The following is a 20,011-nucleotide window of genomic DNA, read 5'->3' as shown; positions in this document are numbered from 1 at the left end:
CTGGTTCAGGGAACATTCAGTATTTGGGCCCCCAAACACAAACTAATGTTGACAACTGTATAAGCCCCCTATGTACATTAACAATGGGCTTACAATCAAAGGTTGCCAATGTATTTTTGGTCCGTAAGCCTGTTTGTAACCTTTGAATTAGCCCCACCCCTGATAACCTCCAGCCAATAGAAATGCTGCCAGTTGTGTACTTTACCAACCAAATATTTATTGAATATGAATTTTATTTTGTTTTTATAGAATCTTAAGGAATGTTGGGTTAATTTGTTATGAATGAACAACATCACTTATTTTCTACCTCCACAAACTAAAGTGAAAAGTTGTTTTTCTACTTTAGTTTTATTTTTTCCTGGCTGTATAGTTGATATTTTCTGGTATTTCCAGAATTAAATTAAAACTACCATTATCATAATACATGATTACATGGCGCTGGGGGCTACAGACGGGGCTGTGATAATAACAGGAGATGAATGGCCCATCATAAGCAGCCAACGGCAGCACTGAAAATAATGAAAAGGAAATATAAAGAATATTAAACTGCAATTCCCGACCGGAATCAATCATTTCATTTGGAGTTTGTAGGAGCGGAGATCCTCCACGTTGTATATAAAAGGAGATCCGTGGCTTTGGACTGCTGACAGATCCTGCGGTTCTCTGATATTAATTTATAAAAGAAAAAGAGACAAATGAATGGGTATAACTGGAAGTATTTGCTGTGATTTCACTCGGTTAACATTTCCAATGAGAAGAACAGAAAAATCCAGCTAGGAATAAATCCGGTCCGATCAGTTGTGAAATCTGCCTGGATTCAGAATTTAGAGAATTTGGATTTTTTTGAGAAATTTTCGAAATGAATATTTTGGTGAAATTCACTAGAAATAAGTTTCTTAGCCAAATCTCGGTCAGCATGGGGCCGGTCTGAATCCATTGTTCTGCTCTGTTTACCTGTTATATTCTTGTTGGTCCTACAATTACTGCTTAGCTTCACGAACGATGAAACAGATTACTAATTCAGGATCGGTTGATTTAATGAATGTCAATGCTCTGCACTGGCGGTAAGCAAAGTACTCCATTGGGGAGCATCAGGTCCACCTGTGTAATGAAAACTTACTCCAACATGACACTGGAGGGTGGACGAGAGAGCCCCTGGATGGCACACCTGGGAAATTCTGGCCCAGTAATCCATTGGGTCGACATTTACTTCAATTGCCAGTCTTGTGGTAAGAGAAAAATGAGAAAAATGTGAATATAAAAAAATGGCGGCTGCACTGATGTTATGACATTGGCTCCTGACCTCCGCAAAAGGTGGACACAGGTGTGACTCTCATTGGATGATCCTGAGTTTGGACACTTTACATTGCATCTAGGATTTCAAGGGTAGAAAAGCTCTGATCTGAATTCAAAACAACCCTGATTGGAACTGTCTATCCACCACTAGTGACATCTAGTGGTAAAAAGGAATTCCTGCAGGAAATAGCTTTGGGTTGGATCTGAGTATTGCAGTAAAAGCTCCTTTTCTTTCAACATACAATTCATTTTTTTTACTTCAATTGCTAGTCTTGTGGCAGCAATAAGAAAAATGTGAATAACTGTCCCAATATTGTCAGCTTCAAGCTTTGTCCCTAACCCAAAAAATATTGGCAGCTACACTGATGTTATGACATTGCCTCCTGACCTCCCCAAAAGGTAGACACAGGTGTGCCTCCTATTGGATGATCCTGAGTTTGGACACATTACATTGCATCTAGGATTTCAAGGGAGGAAAAGCTCTGATTTGAATTGGAAACAACTCTGATTGGAACTATCTATCCACCACTAGTGACATCTAGTGGTAAAAAGGAATTCCTGCAGGAAATAGCTTTGGGTTGGATCTGAGTATTGCAGTAAAAGCTGATTTTCTTTCAACATACAATTCATTTTTTTTAAAAACTGGAACTTTGCTTTCGGTTATCTTTCATGAAAGTTGCAGACCAGAAACTCATTAGCTAAAACAAAGTTGATTGATACCAGCAGCTCTTATATTACTATTCATACTGATAGAGAAGAGCAAATGTACCCAGATTTTATTTAATCAATGGTTGGCTGGAGAAAAGTCTGCAGTATGTATATATTTATATAATATTGAATGGTCAAATTCAAGGAGAACTTCACTTAGGTCAAATTTCGACTCTCATCGGTGTTCACTGGTTTCCATTAAAGCTAATTGAGCTTGTCTAAATTCTGATTCCATTTCCTGATCTACAAATGCTCACTTAGTAAAAGCATTTATAGAGAATTTACAGGGAATGTATAGAGAATACAATCAATTAGATACGAAGCAACAAGAAAATGAAAATGTGAAAGCCACACGAAGAATTACCTTCCATTAGATGGGAACTCAGAAAGTACTCGCTGAAATGACAGCTAAGTTTCACTTTTAAGTGCATTGTTTTTGTACGCAAAATAAAATAACAAATTCAGGAGGATTTCATGTCGTGGAGGCGAATGTGTAATTAACACAAGTTCCATATTTTGCATCCATACAGCAAGATGTTGGTTCTTCAAGTACCATCAAAGTATCCTTAATAATGGCAATTATGTGCTTGTTAGAGCCCAGGGACGGAGAGGGGGAACTGAGACTGTTCCCATAATACGGAAGATGAAGAGGAAAAGGAAATGTTCTAAATGCATGTTTTTCATTAACTAGTTAACCACTTTCACATTTAGGTAAGGGGCCCATTAATTTAGTAATAACTAAATTACTAATGATACTTTAGGGAGACATATACTGGATTGTTGGAACCCAAGGCACGAGGGTTTGTTTTGGTGAAATAGTCATTTCTATATAGTCCAATGGCAGAACAGTCCAAGTAGTCAAAAATATTTTTTTTCAGTTCAACATTTATATTTTCGGTATAAATCATAGAAAAAAGAAATGCCTTAAAACGCCCTTTTCTCCTAGTTATAGCAGACCTATTAGCACATTTTTTTTACTTAAAATAAAATGGTGGCTAACCTTTTTATATAGAAATATATATATATATATATATATATATATATATGAAGAAAAAAATGTGTTTTTTAATAATACTTTTAAAAAAATTTAAGGGGGGACTCCTCCCCTTTCTGTCTTTACTGCTATGGGGGTAAAGACTGAGTAGGAACCCCGGAGCCTCCTGGCATAGATAGGTCAGGTATCCCAGAAAGCTTCGGGCTGCTCCTTCTCCTGGGGAGCATGTCTGGAAGGGGCTTTCATTTAATGTAAAAAAAATTGCCCATCTCTCGCACCCCCAGAGGAACGTTGCACGAATTTGTGCCTGGTAACATTAGCAGAAGAACGAAGAAGATATTGGTGCCGGGGTGCAGCCCGTGTCACATAACTACTGTAACAGAAAAGTGGATGCAAAACTATTATGGATACTACAATATAAATCTCTTAAACCCTCTCAAACCAAAATATTTACATTACCTGAATCTCCATCCTTATATATAAAACATTGGTTAGGTCTAAAATCCCTGATTAAAACTGTCCTGCACCTAGCCAGTTTTTCACTGCTGTATCATCCTCGGTATCCCAATTCTTGTTATAAAGCCCCAGCCTGTACTATTTGTCTCTAATACTTTTAGGCCTAACCTTGCGCATGAAAATTTCCTTGCTGCTAGCCAAATTTAAACTATTGTATCACCTGTGGTCTATGTCTCTACTACATTTTAACCAATCGGGACTGATTTACCAAAATAAATTGGGCCGTTCACTTACCAGGGTTAATTATCATCTTGCATGGAATACTTTGCATAGTGAAAATAATCGCTTTGTAAAGAATATCCAGTCATGTGCAAAGAAATCTGAAGAAACTGAGTTTTTGCTTGCAGATGGTTGGGTTGTTGAAGTCAGCAGAGCTTCATCACATTCACTAGAATATCTCTTGCCAGGAAAAATTCTCTTAGCTATGTGAACAACATAAATTCCTTTAGTAAATCAATCTGCATTATCGCTGATTAGTCCTGTCCTGCTATTGGCACTGCTCCATCTGTCCCAGTATCTTGTGATAAATCCACAGCCTGTTCTCCATGTCTGGTAAATTTAGACCTGGCCTTGCTAATAAAATTGTCCCGCCGCTGACCATTTCTTCACTGCTGTATCATCTCTTTGGGTGGTGGAATGTGTAAGATCCAAATGAAGGTGGATTTGGCTGAAGGAAGTGATATGTCTGTTGAGTTTTTTACACCAAAGGATAACTGGATTAGGTACTTTCTGGACTGGAGCACCGACATGGACAGCACTTATTGCTTCTGATCATTGCTAGAACAGCTCCTAATAGCAACTCCGCTACACAGACCAGGACCTGGAAATCAGCTATGTGGTCATGTATGCATTGTGGTGGACTCTAGGATGTGGAGGAAAATGTGTTCCAGGTTCCTAATAAGGCATGAACAATATTGAAGATATTTATTTGTTAAACGCCTTTCTATGCTTCAGATTTCAGCATTTCTTCCATCAGCTTTGCTTCCTCCTGATTCCACTGATTTTATGCGGTCTGTTTGCAGTAAGGATACATTTGTATAGCAATATAAACATCGTCTGCTGTTGGGAACATTGCACAGACCTTTTCCTTACAACCGGCACTCGGGAAGTTGATGGAACAGAACTTATGAGGCTAAACAACGGCATTTACTGCAAAGCAAACATATGTATGTGATGGAGCTGCCGTCAGTCTTCGCAGATGTCTTCGTCATTCGTCATCTCCATGAAGAGGACCTTGTGGCCCTTCCGGCTGGCAATGTGCAGTTGATGGAGGTTCTAATTAACAAAAGCAGTAAGGAATTCCATTAACTAGACCCAATAAATAGAGACGATTTCACTTTACGAGGCTGATGAATATTTTGGCGCTCACGGCCGCCGTCCTGAACTTCAGTGCCGTATTATTGGAGCTGTAAAAACGAGTTCACTTCCCTGCAATGAGAATGGCAGAATGTATGGAATGTGATTACCAGTCCAGATATAAAGAACGAAAGAACGGTGAAACATAACTTATACACTCATTTACCAAGGGAGCCATACTGAAACTATTTCACTGCTCTGCCGTTATCATAAGGCTTCCAATGCCGCACGTCTTGGGGAAATGTAGAGGCACTCATTGAAGAAAACCAATGAATTGGGATTATTTACTGATGTGAGTTTGGAATACCGATAACACTTTTATCACGGTTCTCTCTAGGCCAATTTTCCTAATTGTTTTCCGGTTGAAGTCTGTGAAGTTTAGTACAGGACGGAACAGTGAAACTTTTTTTTTCCATCCAGCGTTTCACCACTGTGTAGGGGAACTCCAAAGGCTTTGGGTCACTTTTGCATGCCATACCCTAGGCAAAAAAAAGATTGCAACTTTCTAGTTCTCCGCTGAAGAATTTTGTTGGTACATTTGAATTATTGCTGAACAGTTAATTCTCTAATCAGTGAGATCCCACCCAATAGCACCTGTGCACCAACTATTGTAGCAAGGTGAGAAATTTAAGGCTAGTTGTGAAGGTGATTTCCTCAATTTCACTGGAAAAGAAGATAATGGGCCTGGATAACCATGTAAGTGTTGTGCTGTAGAATTGCAGCTCTTTATTTTGGATCCAGGCCCAGAGTGTCCTGGAAGGAACGGGGGAGTTGCAGCCTGAAGCCAGGTGGAAAGGCTTTGTGTAGCCTGTATGCTCGGAGAGCCCAGAGGGTCAAAGTTTGCCCCTCCAGCTTAAATCAGGAAGATGTTCCAGGTCAATTAACCAAAAGATGTTCAAAGACTTACAGTTGGTTTTATTCATAAATCAGCCACAGGCTATAGAAAGGTCTATTCCCAGCCAGCATGCAGCAAAGAAGAACCCTTGATTTGTATGTGAAAGCAGTGATGTCTATAATGAAGTCTGACATGAGGTCTATAGGTCTGGGTTCAGTACAGTGCTTGCTCCCTGCTGATTGCAAATCTAATGGTCAGACAGTAGTCAGATCTATGCTGAGAGGCAACTGCTTCCAAAAGTGCAAGGGACCTTCTCTGCTGCATGCTGGCAGACAACAGGCTTACACTACTCAGATAATATTAAGCATATCAGACCTGTTTTTAATTTCTTTTGATAGCTTTTCTCCTAATAAATATTAATAAAGGAAAAGTAATGTATCTTCTTGTAACTTTGTGTTATACTGTGATTGTAGCATTGAATCATAATTGAACAATTTTTTTCTCCTTATTCACACTTTCCACAGCTGCAGATGTAAATCATTATTTTAATTAAAATGCTCATTAATGCAACTTTAAGGGTCCAGAACATATTTTGGAATAAATCGGCATGAGTGTTTCAAAAGAAAATATTTGCAGATACAATTAAAAATTCTGGAAGAGGCAAACGTGACGTGTGTGGGTAAAGTGAGATCACTTCTTACAAAGGCTGCACAATGTCATCCCAATCTCTCTGATTATTTATCTTGTTATCTCGGAATAAATATCACCGTCTCCATGCCAGCGCCTTTATTAGGCTGTGACATTGAGTAAGCGGAATAGTTACAGGGCAATGATATTTATTTGACTCCAGAAAACCAATTTTGTAAACAGCGCCGCAGCAGAAACAAGTCGGGGAGAAGGAAGTATGAGCATTATGTCCTCATGTACAAACAAGTTATCTGCAACTTTTAACTTAGTTTTATGGTAACAGAAATGGCGTGTGATATGATGCAATGTAGGAGGAAGTGATATTTGTAATATTTGTAGCGGCTCCCACATTCATCCTCTCATCCAGCAAGCCTGGGATTTTCAGGTCACTTCTTGCTGCATTGATCGCCCAGTAATCGGTTTCCATATCTCAGACTGAGAACAGCAGAGCGACACATTTATAACTGCGGAGGAAGCAAGCAACAAGCTCTCCAAAATCTGCCTGGCTTGCAAAATGGAGATTTTTAATTTTTTTAAAACAGGATGTATATAGCGCCAACATATTACGCAGCGCTGTACATATAAATAGGGTCTGCCAATGACAGACAGATACAGACATTGACACGGGAGGAGGAGGGGACCCTGCCCTGAAGAGCTTACAATCTAGGAGGTGGGGGAAGTATCACACAATAGGAGGGGGATATGGAATGGTGGGAAGTAGAGAGGGTTTAGGAGACAGAAGAAGACGGGTAGGTGAGGGGGAAGCGTTGGGTTTTGAGGGCTCTTTTAAATGAGCAGAAAGTAGGAGCAAGCCGAATAGGACGAGGAGACCATTCCAGAGAGTTGGGGCAGCTCTAGAAAAGTTTCTATCTTCGTCTGTCTTCTTCCCGCTTCTGCCTAAATCACCCGACCTTGCGCTGTGTAGACAGGAGACCGGGTGAAATAAATGAAAAAAAAACAAAAGTGTCAATATTACTGCCCTTGTGTGAGATCAGCACTTTTTTGGGGGGAAAGGCTACTTGTTCTGCACATTCCGGATCTCAAGCATGGGACTAGTGAAGTATGTATCCCAGGAGGCTGTGGGTTTCCTATTCATTCTTACTGCCGTGGCAGTAAAAAGGAAGGGGAGGGGCTTCCTCTTCTAAGAAATAAAAATAGACATTTTTTTCATATAAAGGGTTATTCATTGTGCTTATTTAATGTTTACCATGTTATGATCCCCTTCCCGTTACATGGTTGTACTTTTCACACCCAGTCACTGGGTTTGTGTATAAGTTGAAAATCTCTCCTAATATGATTTTGACTATTATTAGTATCCAGTATTTATATAGCGCCGACATATTACTTAGCGCTGTACAAAGTCCATGGTCATGTGACTAGCTGTCCCTCAAAGGAGCTCACAATCTAATGTCCCTACCATAGTCATATGTCATTATACAGTCTAAGGTCAACTGGATGTTTTTGGGATAAGTACCCGGAGGAAACCCACACAAACACGGGGGGACCTGCAAACTCCATGCAGATAGAGTCCTGGCTGAGATTCCAAACTGGGACCTAGCGCTGCAAAGGCCGGAGTGCTAACCACTGAGCCACCCTGCTGACCATACTTATCCTATCAGCAGAAAATACTCACTGTCCTAGTGACTCCATTCCCCCTATTCTGTGCCTTATGATTAAATAATATCCTATGTAATATAAAGCTGAATATTGACTTTTGAATATTGAATATTGACCAAATGTAATTCTGTGTGTATAGTTGTGACAGGTACTCTTGAATTTCATTTTTTTCTTTCTTAACCATAATATAAATGTATTGTTCTGTTTCAGAGTGCAGCCGTGTCTCTATCGGACACAATGCAGAAATGGAGAGAATACAGAGAGCAATGTCTGAACACCTTGCACCACGCTCCGCCCACCCTGACAGGTAGGTGGCATAGCCATAAATATGGCTGCTCAGTGGATATTTTCTCTTTGATAAGACATATGTTGTTATACGTTATTATTTAATATTATTCAAATATGAAAAATGTTTTTTAATAATATTATCTTGTTGTTGACCTTGGACATGAGCACACCGAATGTCTTTAATGTTATCTATTCTCCCCCCCCTTTAATTTGCTGGCAATTCCTGGCTGTCAAAATGACAGCAGAAAGTTGTGCTGTAAAAACAGAAACCGCAGAGACTGTGAATTTCAAACAACGCAGTGTTTATGAATATAGAGAGATACAAAGTAACATTAATGCTTTTGTATTCAATCCAATTCATTTATCTAAAGAGATTAGTTTGGACCAACATAAAATATTAATTAAAGCCGTACAAGTAAAATAACAACAGAATTTTATTTTTTCTCTTTACCCCTTTATCTGCCCTTATCTAATCAGCCCTAATTACCAGCAACATCTCCCCTTTTCACATAGGTATTATTGTACTGATTATTTTGTTTCACCTATTTCTGTATATTTTTATGATTTCAATCATTAATGTTTATTTTTTTTACTTTTCTTTGTTTTATTTATCATTTTTATTGTGTCACTTGGGGAAAAAATCTTTATTAACCAGCAAATAACTTTAAATCATATATCCTTGATCATTTCAAACAGAATAAAATCTTTACTTTTCATCATTATTAACTAAGATTAAAATAGAAAAAGTAAAAAAGAATCATTGGTCCTGATTTATTAAAGCTCTCCAAGCTCTCCAAGAGGATACACGTTCATCAGTAAAGCTGGGTGATCCAGCAAACCTGGAATGGATTTCTATTGTCTATAGTCATTTGCTAGCAAATGTTTCGAATCGTGGACCAGATCCATTCCAGGTTTGTTGGATCACCCAGCTTCACTGATGAACGTGTATCCTCTTGGAGAGCTAGGAGAGCTTTAATAAATAAGGCCCTATGTCTCAATGCCACAAAACTCTATATTTTATTTATCGGTAATCAAGTTGAAATACACTAGGTCTGATTTATTTAAGCTCTCCAAGACTGGAGAAGATAAACTATTATTGGAGAGTCTGAGTGATCCAGCAAACCTGAAATAGATCTGCTCCAGGATTGAAAATATTTGCAAACTACCAGCAAATGATTTTTAAGAAATCCATTCCAGGTTTGCTGGATCACCCATATTCTCCCATGATAATCTATCTTCTCCAGTCTTGGAGAGTTTTAATAATTCACTTCTAATGTATTGATTATTATGTATCAAATTCAATCAACTGTGACTCTTATCGGCTGCGATCCCACCTACATATCCAGATAAAAGCACCCCCAGCTGACCTCCAATGACTTACTAATGACTTCTTCGCCTATAATCCTCATAATAACTCCTTTAGAGCTGCCCCCATTCTCTGGAACTGGCAGAGAATATAATTGTGCCTCTTTATTGTCACACAGCCTCCATTTATTGTACAATATAACATCACAACAACTAACTTCTATATTCATCAAAATAATATTCTATACATTGCAAATCACTCATTACTGTCTATTCATATAAGTGAACATTCACACAAACACTGATTCATCTCTGCCCTTGTATCTTACTTAACGCTGCTTACACTCAGCCTTTCATGGTTGTACAATAATACTGGAAGGGTGAAGGTGAATGCATTACATGGAAGAGCATTCGCATTATCGGAGGACATGATGGAGGTAAAACATCCAATCTGATTAACTGCTTCCTGCCTGCAATCTGCAAGAAATGTTCTCCCGATGAGGTCCTGGCAGCTCTGATCATAAGGAATCAATCAAACTGGTAATGAAGGGGCACCCCAAATCCTTATTCACGCCTCTGGTGCAGTAAGTGAGGATAAGTTTCCAAAGTGTGAGGATAGGAGGAGCTAAACAATTTCTTATTTTCACAAAATAAAAGAGAGGTTTCACTTAGCTCAGTCTGGTAGTACTCTGCAAAGATATTCTGCTAAGTGAAACTTCTTCTTTGTGAAAACCCTTTGACATCATTTTACAATCCCTGTCTAAGAATTTCTCCTAACGTTCCTTGCAGATCCCCGAGGAAGCCGAATGGCGAAACGCGTCGGGTTAAAAGACGTTACTATGAGTCTGTTTTTGTCTTGAGGGTTATCTATGTCTAATAATAATGTCCTGATTCACAGTTTAACTCTTTTAGGACTGACCTATTATTTCTGTTCACTTATATACTAACAAAGTCAGTGTGTCCTATATAATGTGAAATATAATACACACAATGTATGTTTATTTTCCAGAGAAACCCAGACTGTCCTTTCTTTCTTCATTTTTTGTATCTAAAATTTGGGTATTATTACACAGTATTTAAATAGCAGCAACATATTATGCAGCGCTGTACAAAGTCCATAGTCATGTGACCAGCTGTCCCTCATAGGAGCTCACAATCTAATGTCCCTACCACAGTCATATGTCATTATTACAGTCTAAGGTCAATGTTGGGGGGAAGTCAATTAACTTACCTGCATGTTTTTGGGATGTGAGAGGAAATCCATGCAAACACCCGGAGATCCTGCAAACTCCATGCAGATAGTGTCCTGGCTGGGATTCGAACCTAGGACCCAGCACTGCAAAGACCAGAGTGCTAACCACTGAGCCACCGTGCTGCCCACCGCATAGCTGTAAGACCTATGTTGGCAGAACTATGAGTATTTTAAAAAGTAGAGAATAGCTAGGTTCCTTTCGGTACTTTGCTTGAACCGGGGTCAGGGTATTCCTGAGGTCCCCTTCCTAGAGTGCAAAAAGCGATAAGTAAAAATGATGAAGTCCTCAGGTTTGCAGCCAGAGGGAATTATTTATAGTGGTCAGCAGTAGCCGGCCCTCTGTTTCTTTTTGGAAAGGTCCTCATTTGAAAGCCAACAAATTTTCCTGTGTTTAATGTTTCTTCAGCATTACTGATATTCAAGCCAGAGCTGTCCCCTGCAGTATTTCCTTTTCATGACAGGGCTAATCATACAAGTGCAGGCCCACCCCTTGGCAGGTCAAAGGGCCGCCTCCCAGGGGCCATCACCTTGGCATTGTTTAATCACAGATGCAGAAAATGGCGCTGATGTCACCTCAGCCATCAGTGCCCAGTCTTTGCCCCATGGTGCTCAGCATGGCTCCTGCTTATTACCCCGTTTCTTCCTTTCTGCATAACATTTCCGTCTCATACTGTGCGCGCTCATTATTCACAATTTGCATGTCAGTGCTGTTGGCTGTTAGTGAATTACTCTTTTCAAAGCAGCGGTTGGTGATCACAGGGCTAGGTCAACCTACACGTATACTGTATAATAGGAACAATAATGTTATTTATTTTTGTCAGTATTTATTTGGCCGTATTTTTGCTCTACAGATTATTAAAGAGTAGTAAAGAAGTATTCCGCTGTGCCAATAAGTGGGGAGTTTAACAGAACACATTAAGTCTATTTGGTTGGATTTTATTGTTAAATCTTATTAAAACCCAATATCAAGAATGTAAAATATTGCAGCTTGCCAGTACTTGGATGTAATGTTAGGACTGCAGACCTCTCCCCCCTCATCTGTATAACATGGAGGAGTTTGTAAAGGTTCTGAAGAAAATTGGGAATAATTCATTTTATAACAGTCAGCATAAAAGGAAAGTATAAAAAGTTACTTGTTCAGGTGTTTGTATACTTTATACGAGGTGTGTCTAGGAAATAATGAGACGTGTTTCTATCACAAAGCAGTGAGATGATTCTGATCTCTCGCCATGAATGTGTAAACGTCTCCAAACACGCAGAACAAACCCCGGCACTCTCTGTGTTTAGTTTGTCAGTCACTGTTTAATTTCTTTGTGTTTCACCTCATGTGCGGAAATCATGAGAATGATAAAAGTTGAGCAATGAGACAATTAGAAATTTTTAGTAGAATTTCACATCAGAGATAAAAGAGGAAATTTGCGCTGACATTCTGCAGCAACTTGAGGTGGAGCCGAACCTTTTCCATAAAGTCATCACTTGGTGCCGAAATTTCTGTGACCGACAAACACATTACTACGCTGGAACATCCTCCATATTCACCAGATTTGGTGCCTGGGGACTTTTTCTTTTTCCTAAATTGAAATGGGTGAATAAAGGAACTCGCTTTGTGTAAATGGATTCAGGAAAGAAAAAACATCAGAAACTGATCGGCTCCTCACCTTCCACCAGTGGGAAACAAGACGGCATCCATGCTTCATTGTGATTGGAGATAATATTGAAGGGGAACAAGTTATACAATTGTCTTATCAATAAATAAAAGTTATAATATCAGTGTCATTATTTCATAGACCTCGTACAATTAGTTGTACAGATGTTGCCATATTTACACAAACATTGCTAATAACAGTTTTCTATTCAAAGGACTAAATGTTTTTCTTTCTTCTGAGTTAAGGTTTTTAGGTTTATATTTTCTTAGGGTCACATTTATTAAGTATTATTCCTTGGGGTTTCAGTGTACTTTAACAAATGTTTACTCAATCCTTCATGAACCCAACTGAGGCTCATTTCCCTATCTGTTAATTGTAAGCTCTTCAGGTCAGGGTCCTCTCCTCCTCCTGTGTCACTGTCTGTATCTGTCTGGCCACCAAAGAACATTCTATTTTGCAGCGTTTGTTCAGCAGCAATGTTCACATTCACCTCGATTTGTACCCCTTGCACAGCTCCAACAAGCTTGGCTGCTTCATAGAAAGTCATTGCAAACCATTCCAGACATTTAAAGATATTTTCGGCTCAGCCTTCCCTTCCAAAGTGGATTGTGACAATTTGATGAAAGGTCGGATGAACTCCAGGCATATCATTGGATTATAGAGATTCTTTCTGTATTCCTCTGTACATCACCCCTACAAGACTGACAGCTCTGTTATCTCCGTAGTGGCTGAGGTTTGTTTTTCCAAACTACAAATCCCCCAGAGAAACCCTGCTGAGATATTCTGAGGATATCATACAAAGTTATGATGTCAGAGACATGCCATGGCAGTAATAAGTGGAAAACGCTGACTTGGCCACTATAGGCAAATCCCCCTCCTCCATCCTCTGCTGGAAATGCCTATTTTGGCAACATTCTATAAACACCTCTCATCTCTGTGTGAAAGCAGTGGCCTCTCTGCTACAGTCAGATATGCCCTCTGCTTTGCCATAACCACAGTGATGCAATTAGCAGGGAGTGTGAGCATTGCCATTATTTACAATAAAGCAATGGTTTGTCTTCATTTATTAGGAGTTTAGAATCCCCCTTAATGTTGGCAGTTGCCCTGTACACAGAGGCTCTCTAGCACCCCCTATTGACATATAGGAGAATTGCTCAGTGTTTGTTAACTTTGGCACTCGGTAATATAATGCATTTTGGGGAGTTTTCATTGCAAAAAGGAGACCTGGAAGATCAAAACCCATCAGCTAAGCACATACTTTAACAACAGTCTTCCCATTGGATTATATGTCCATTTAACATTTATATGCATCCTATTTTATGTAAAGGACTGTTTGATGGGCACCCAAAAGCGCTGAGGCTGCTGGGTTTGATGTCAGTACCCCAGCCCATTATCCCCTTTGCTTCCTCCCATACAAGGTTATGTAGAGAAATGAGAGAAGGGAGCTGGGTCAGCACAGACAGTAATAGGACATTGCTAATAGACATACAAGCAGGAAAGAGTGCTAGATCAGCTAGGGACTGCACATTGCAGGAGAATAAAAAGGAATCATTATAGAAAGTAAAAACATTGCCAGCATCTTAAAAAACTTTTCTGTGCAGTTTTATTAAGTTAGGTAAGTTGGTGACGGGATCTCTTTAGGAACATAGCTTTTGTTAGTATTCCTATGGCCATGCTTCTACGGTCATCTAAAGGTTTTATGGAATAGACAGAGGAATGGGACGAGCGGACGAGGATACACCATGGGAAATATCTGCTCCCACAATAGGGATCATTTGCCTTCATTTTAATGGATCCAATCCAAAGCCCAATACACGATGGCCAGAAATAAGGAAACCTTCCAGAAAAGCCAACAACTGTTCATTGAAGATGTTTATTATGGCATTTTGTTTCTACTGTAACAGAAGGAAAATATGTCACTAAGGAGGCGTAGGAAGTGCTGCAAGGTACTAAGCTCAATATTCACCTTGTGATGGATGAATGTTTAAGTGAATTTTGCAGCAAAAAGTGGAGCTGCACCTGAATGCGGCTGTAATAAAACAGCTGGAAGACTCAGAAATAGATATTCCCAGAATCACCCGATATAAGCCGGGGTTCCTTCCTACAACCCCTTCACTGCAGGACACAGAATTGCCATGGGGGGGCTATTTGTAGGCAAATGTTTTGAATCCTGGACCATTCCAGGTTTGCTGGATCACCCAGCTTCACTAATGAAAGTATATCCTCTCCAGTCTTGGAGAACTTTAATAAATCAGGGGCGATGTGAAGACATCAATAACCCACTCATAAACAGGAGCTATAGGCAAAGGTTAAGGTATGTATGGATAACTGCTTTTCTGTTCCCCCATAGATAATTTAGGCATTTAGCAGTTGCAGTGCTGACCCAACAGCAAATCATCAGACGGTAACTTAATACAAAAAAAAAACATGCAAACTGGTCGAAGCTTTCAGTTGTTGTTCAAGCAAAATATTGCCTGACATCGATTGTTCGTCCTACTTTAGGTTTCACAGATTGGATTAACTACACAATGATTTCAGAGATAAAAGGAAATAGCTGTAGTACAGTGTAAAAGCACATGAACCCATAAAACAGATATTCCACCCTTCACTTTGCTTCTATGCACTGTTTTATACATTTATCAACTTGACATAAAAAAGAACCAGCAAATGGGACTTTAAAGGTATGCACATTAAAATATCAATTTACACGTTAATCAATAAAAAATCACATTTACAAAAATATACACAATGTTAAACAGTGACCATTAAAATAACTGTTCTTCCTAATAATCACTGTTTTCCAATATGTTTCACACTTTATGCTTTATCAGCACAAACATCACATGTTTGTGTTAGAATATACAAACCCGCATTCCTAACATCTTAACAATGTTACATATATATAAATGCAAACATGTCCAAACACATGTAATAACTGACATAGTACATCAGTCATTGTCCAGCTTTGGTCGCAGTCCTGTAAAAGCATCAAAGCCACACACAGGGAGGGAAAGCAAAGCCATGAATTGCAGTATAAGACCTTATTTAATGTACAGCTCTGCGTAATATGTTGGCGCTATATAAATCCTGTTTATTAATATTAATAATAATAATAATAATAATAATAAAGACCTTGGATAAGCATGCACACAGGGAGCATACACCATCCTGCATCAGGCAATATAAGTAACTAAGAATTGCATAATAAATGACAAAATAATAGTCAAATACACCCTGAAATGCATTGGGTACACAGTGATTATTAAAAACATGGTTATTGTAATGGTCACATCCTTTATATTGTGTAAATGTTTGTAACTTTTTATTTTTGTTGACGAAAGTGTAAATGTATGTTTTAATGTGCAGACATTTTTCTGGTCCTTTTCCATGTCAGTGTTACAAAGGGATGTAGTACTTTATGTCTTATGCTACTATTAGAATTTGCTTTGTTGAATTTTGGATTTAGTTTGGCTTTGAAGGAAATAGCTGTTTGGTTATTTTTGGTTCCCATCATCTCATCTGGCTGCCAGGAGCTTCCCAAACCATTCTGAACAATATCACTTATTGCTCTGTAGACATTTGAATTTTTTATCATTAATATTGTCTGATTTTCTAACATTTGTAATCCTGCCAACATCCTCGACATACATTAAAGAATACAAAAGCAAAGAAATACGGGACTTTAACAGCAGTGGATATTGTAAAAAATTATAATAATAACCTGACATTGCCTAATACAAAGCATCCTGAAACTTTCACTTTAGGCTATGGGGAGAAATCCATGGGATCAAAATGTGAAGTTTGTTTAGTTAAACACCTGGATAGAAAGTCTGGAGATCCGAGATGAACAGTTCAAGGCCCTTCCTGAGACCATATTCCAGGCTTTCATTACAACAACAGCATACATTCTATAATTATTATTATTATTTTTCAAAAGAATTGATATAGCGCCAACATATTACACAGCGCTGTACACTAATTAGAGGTTGCAAAGACAAACGAATACAGACAGTGACACAGGAGGAGGAGAGGACCCGAAGAGCTTACAATCTAGAAGGTGGGGGAAGTATCACACATACTTAAAGGCATGTTTAAAGATAAGCGGACAAGACATAAAAGAAAGGTGATAGAGGGTGCGAAGGAGACCGGGTTTCGGGACGCACGCTACTATACGTGAACCCAGGTGTATAGGAAAACACCCCCGAATTGGACTAAGGATTTATGAATCTAGTTAGGACTAGAATCGGATATAGTAAGTGAGTGAGTGAGGTATCAAAATCTCTCGGGAGATAATGTTCGATCCACGGACCCCAAGTCCATCCAAAAATTTGCACACAATTCAGGAGTCTGGCTTCCATATTCTTATTATTCATATACGACGTTACTTTCCTCATCACCTGTGCCACCGTAGGTGTTCGAGACCACCAGGACTTAGCCAGAGTCTGCTTCATGGCTGTGAACCCAAATAAGTTTAAATTGGTACTTTTAGGAAACTTTTTGGGGGTGTAAAAGTTAAAGTGCCTCAAAGGGGTCCTTGCAAATCCCCCTGCACAAGAGCATATAGATAAATTGGTAAACTATCCAGAATCTCTTAATTATAGGGCACTGCCACCTATACAGGAGTTCCCTTATTTCTATAATGACTTTCTATATTTCTTACTTTACACCTCTAAAAATGAAAAAAGATTTTTTTTCTCTGAATCTGTCAGCAAAAAGAAAAGAGCTGATCAGCCAAAACTCCCCACGTTCCAGGATTGTGCCGTGGTTTTTATATAAATGATTCTGTCTGCAGAAACATCGATTTACACACTGATACTTTAACATACCAAAGTTAAAACAAAATCTAATGCAAGTGGACTGGTACTGTAAAATCCAGAATACTAAGAGTTAAGGGAGAATTCCAACATAAAGCTGAACTCTGAAATAAGAATATTTTGTCTAAATTAAATTGCTTAGATTGTAAGCTCCTCTGCGCAGGGTCCTCTCCTCCTCCTGTGTCTGTATGTGCCAAATGTTTTCAATCTTGGACTAGATCCTTTAAAGGTTTCCTGAATCACCCAGGTTTTCCAATTATAGTCTATCGTCTCCAGTCTAGAGGAATTTATTAAAATCTGACCCAATGGGCCTGATTTATTAAAGCTCGCCAAGGCTGGAGAGGATTGATTTTCATAGTGAAGCTGGGTGATTCAGCAAACCTGGAATGGATCTGATCCAGGATTCAAAACATTTGCTAGCAAATAGCAATTTACTTTGAAGAAATCTCATCCAGGTTTTCTGGATCACCCAGGTTTACTGATGAAAGTGTATTTTCTCCAGTCTTTGTGAAGAATGTCACCCTTACAGATAACCAAAAACATCATTGGGGTCACTTACACTGACCTGAGAGGTGCAAACTGTTTTTGTTGGCTATGTAGGCAGTAAGGTGGCAGAAGACGCAGAGGACTATGGGAATTATAGCAATGACAGATCCCAAGCTTTATCCTCCTACACAGGATCATTACATGCTTGAGGATTGTGGAAACATAAAAAAGCAGCCATGATGGGTCAGAGATGGGATTCTAATACAAGGGATCTGTAGGGAAGGAACATCAATGAATATTAGATGTTGACTTGACTTGAATATTGCATTCTATTGTATGGAGGGTAGGAAAAATAAAAAACAAATTATACAGTAGGAAAATATTTCTTCCATATGGGAGGCCGTGATGTCCTGGTAATGAGAAACCAGAAAGATAGAGAAATGTTCAAACAATGAGGTTTTTTTGTAACTTATGGAGGATCACCTTGGAAGATACGATATCCCTAGAGTGCGTACAATCAATACATTAGATAGAAGGTTAAAGTATTGTATATTCTATCCTATGGAGGGTCATGTTAGAAAATATGATATCCTAGTGGTGATTGTAACCAGAAAGGTGGAGATAAGGGCAGGACGGTGGCTCAGTGGTAGTGTGTGACTGTGGGAGGACATTAGAGTGTCAGCTCCTCTGTACAGAGACTGATAGAGTACTGTAGATTGCTTCAGTATTTTCATATTGTGTATGTGAGCTGGGTTTGCGTGCAATATGTGAATAACACCTTGAGATCCGGGTTTAGCCATGACAAGGGTCCTCAGGATAATACTGTTACAGATGTGGATAGTCATATCTTTGTAGCAGAGACTTGTAACAGTTATTAGTAGTGTTGGTTGAATATCTCACTATTCGATTCGACAGCTATTCGAATAGTGAGAAATTGTCCGGGTGATCAAATGCCGAATTCGGACCCTATTGAAGTCAATGGTGCAAGAGTTCGGGGTTTTTTTTAGGGTCTTTTAAGAGGTGCAAGAGCAAAGTTTGCCCTTTACTAGTTGTATGTGTTGTTGGATAGAGTTTCTCTATCCAAGAACACAGGGCACTACAGGTAATGAATAGGGATAAGTCCCAATTCATCACCGATAGTGCCCGGAGATCCCGCAATGACAGGAGGATTCCCACGGCTGCACAGCTGGGGGTATCATAATGTCATTGTGGGAAAACCTGTAAAAAAAAGTTAATTAATAAAGCACAAACATTCAATAAATTACTTTAAAATTATTATTTTTTTAAACACATTTTTTACCCCAAATTTTTACCGTTGAATCCTGTGTTTTTCGGGTCGGGTCTATTTGAATTCGAACAGCCATATTCGGGTCAAATATAAGGAGAACCCAAACTCAAACACGAACACTAGTTATTAGTCTCCCTGCTTATTCTTCTATTAGCTGCATACATTGTATCTGCAATAATCTCTGGTGCACCATGACCACCAGCAGCTGCATGGATAGGATGTGGAGCTCCTGCAGAGGGCAAATTCTGTATCTCAAAATTCTGCAAATGTTATTCCCCCAGCTACAAATCATTGGAATCTCTGCTACACAAACTGTCCCTTGACGCAGCTGATTTCTTCCAATGTTAAGCGTCCATTCACACAGTAAAGCTCCTGACTTACCATAATACAGGTAATGCCCCAACAAATGTGCTTTGCTGTGCAGGGCTATTTATTTAGAATGACACCCAATGCAATATAAGTAGCAGACAATCCGGCTCAGAAAAGTTCCTATGCATTGGTTTGCATTAACAAATCTAGTGAACAGCCAGCCCATTCCAAATAAAAGAGCACAATCAGCATGAAAACCTCCCCTCTATATCACAGGTTAGGGTTGGGGCAATATTTCAGGGTATCATTGCTTTCTGGGTCTCTCTGTCTCGGTGACAACCATACACTGATTTTTATCCAGCTCTGATGAGGACAGGAAGTAAGGAAAGATATCCACAAAGGGTTCAGTGGTTGTAAGAAGAACGATTTCTTCCTCTGTTAAGAGTTTTATATCCGTGTTTGTATCCATAGATAGAGAAGATTTTGTACTAAAAGGGAGATCGTTCACCTTACTGAGAAAATTAATGGTTTGCTTCCATTGATTGTGATACGTGAAAGCCCCTGGGAACGGCAAATTAACACAAAATTGTATAAAGACCTTAAATTTTACATCG

At 39.1% G+C, this 20,011-nt stretch overlaps 1 protein-coding gene across 1 annotated transcript in view; it reads left to right on the top strand.

Moving 5' to 3' along the window:
• The window catches only part of GLP1R (glucagon like peptide 1 receptor), a 175,096-nt gene that overhangs the window by 52,878 nt on the left and 102,207 nt on the right, over positions 1 to 20,011 (top strand). The window contains exon 2 of the mRNA XM_072410312.1: positions 8,220 to 8,316. Within this exon, the coding sequence (XP_072266413.1) occupies positions 8,220 to 8,316 (97 nt within the window). The remainder of the gene's footprint in view (positions 1 to 8,219; positions 8,317 to 20,011) is intronic.

The sequence above is a fragment of the Pyxicephalus adspersus genome, chromosome 4, assembly GCF_032062135.1.
Source record: "Pyxicephalus adspersus chromosome 4, UCB_Pads_2.0, whole genome shotgun sequence".
In the NCBI taxonomy this organism is placed as follows: domain Eukaryota; kingdom Metazoa; phylum Chordata; class Amphibia; order Anura; family Pyxicephalidae; genus Pyxicephalus; species Pyxicephalus adspersus.
This window is presented reverse-complemented; position numbering and strand designations above follow the sequence as displayed.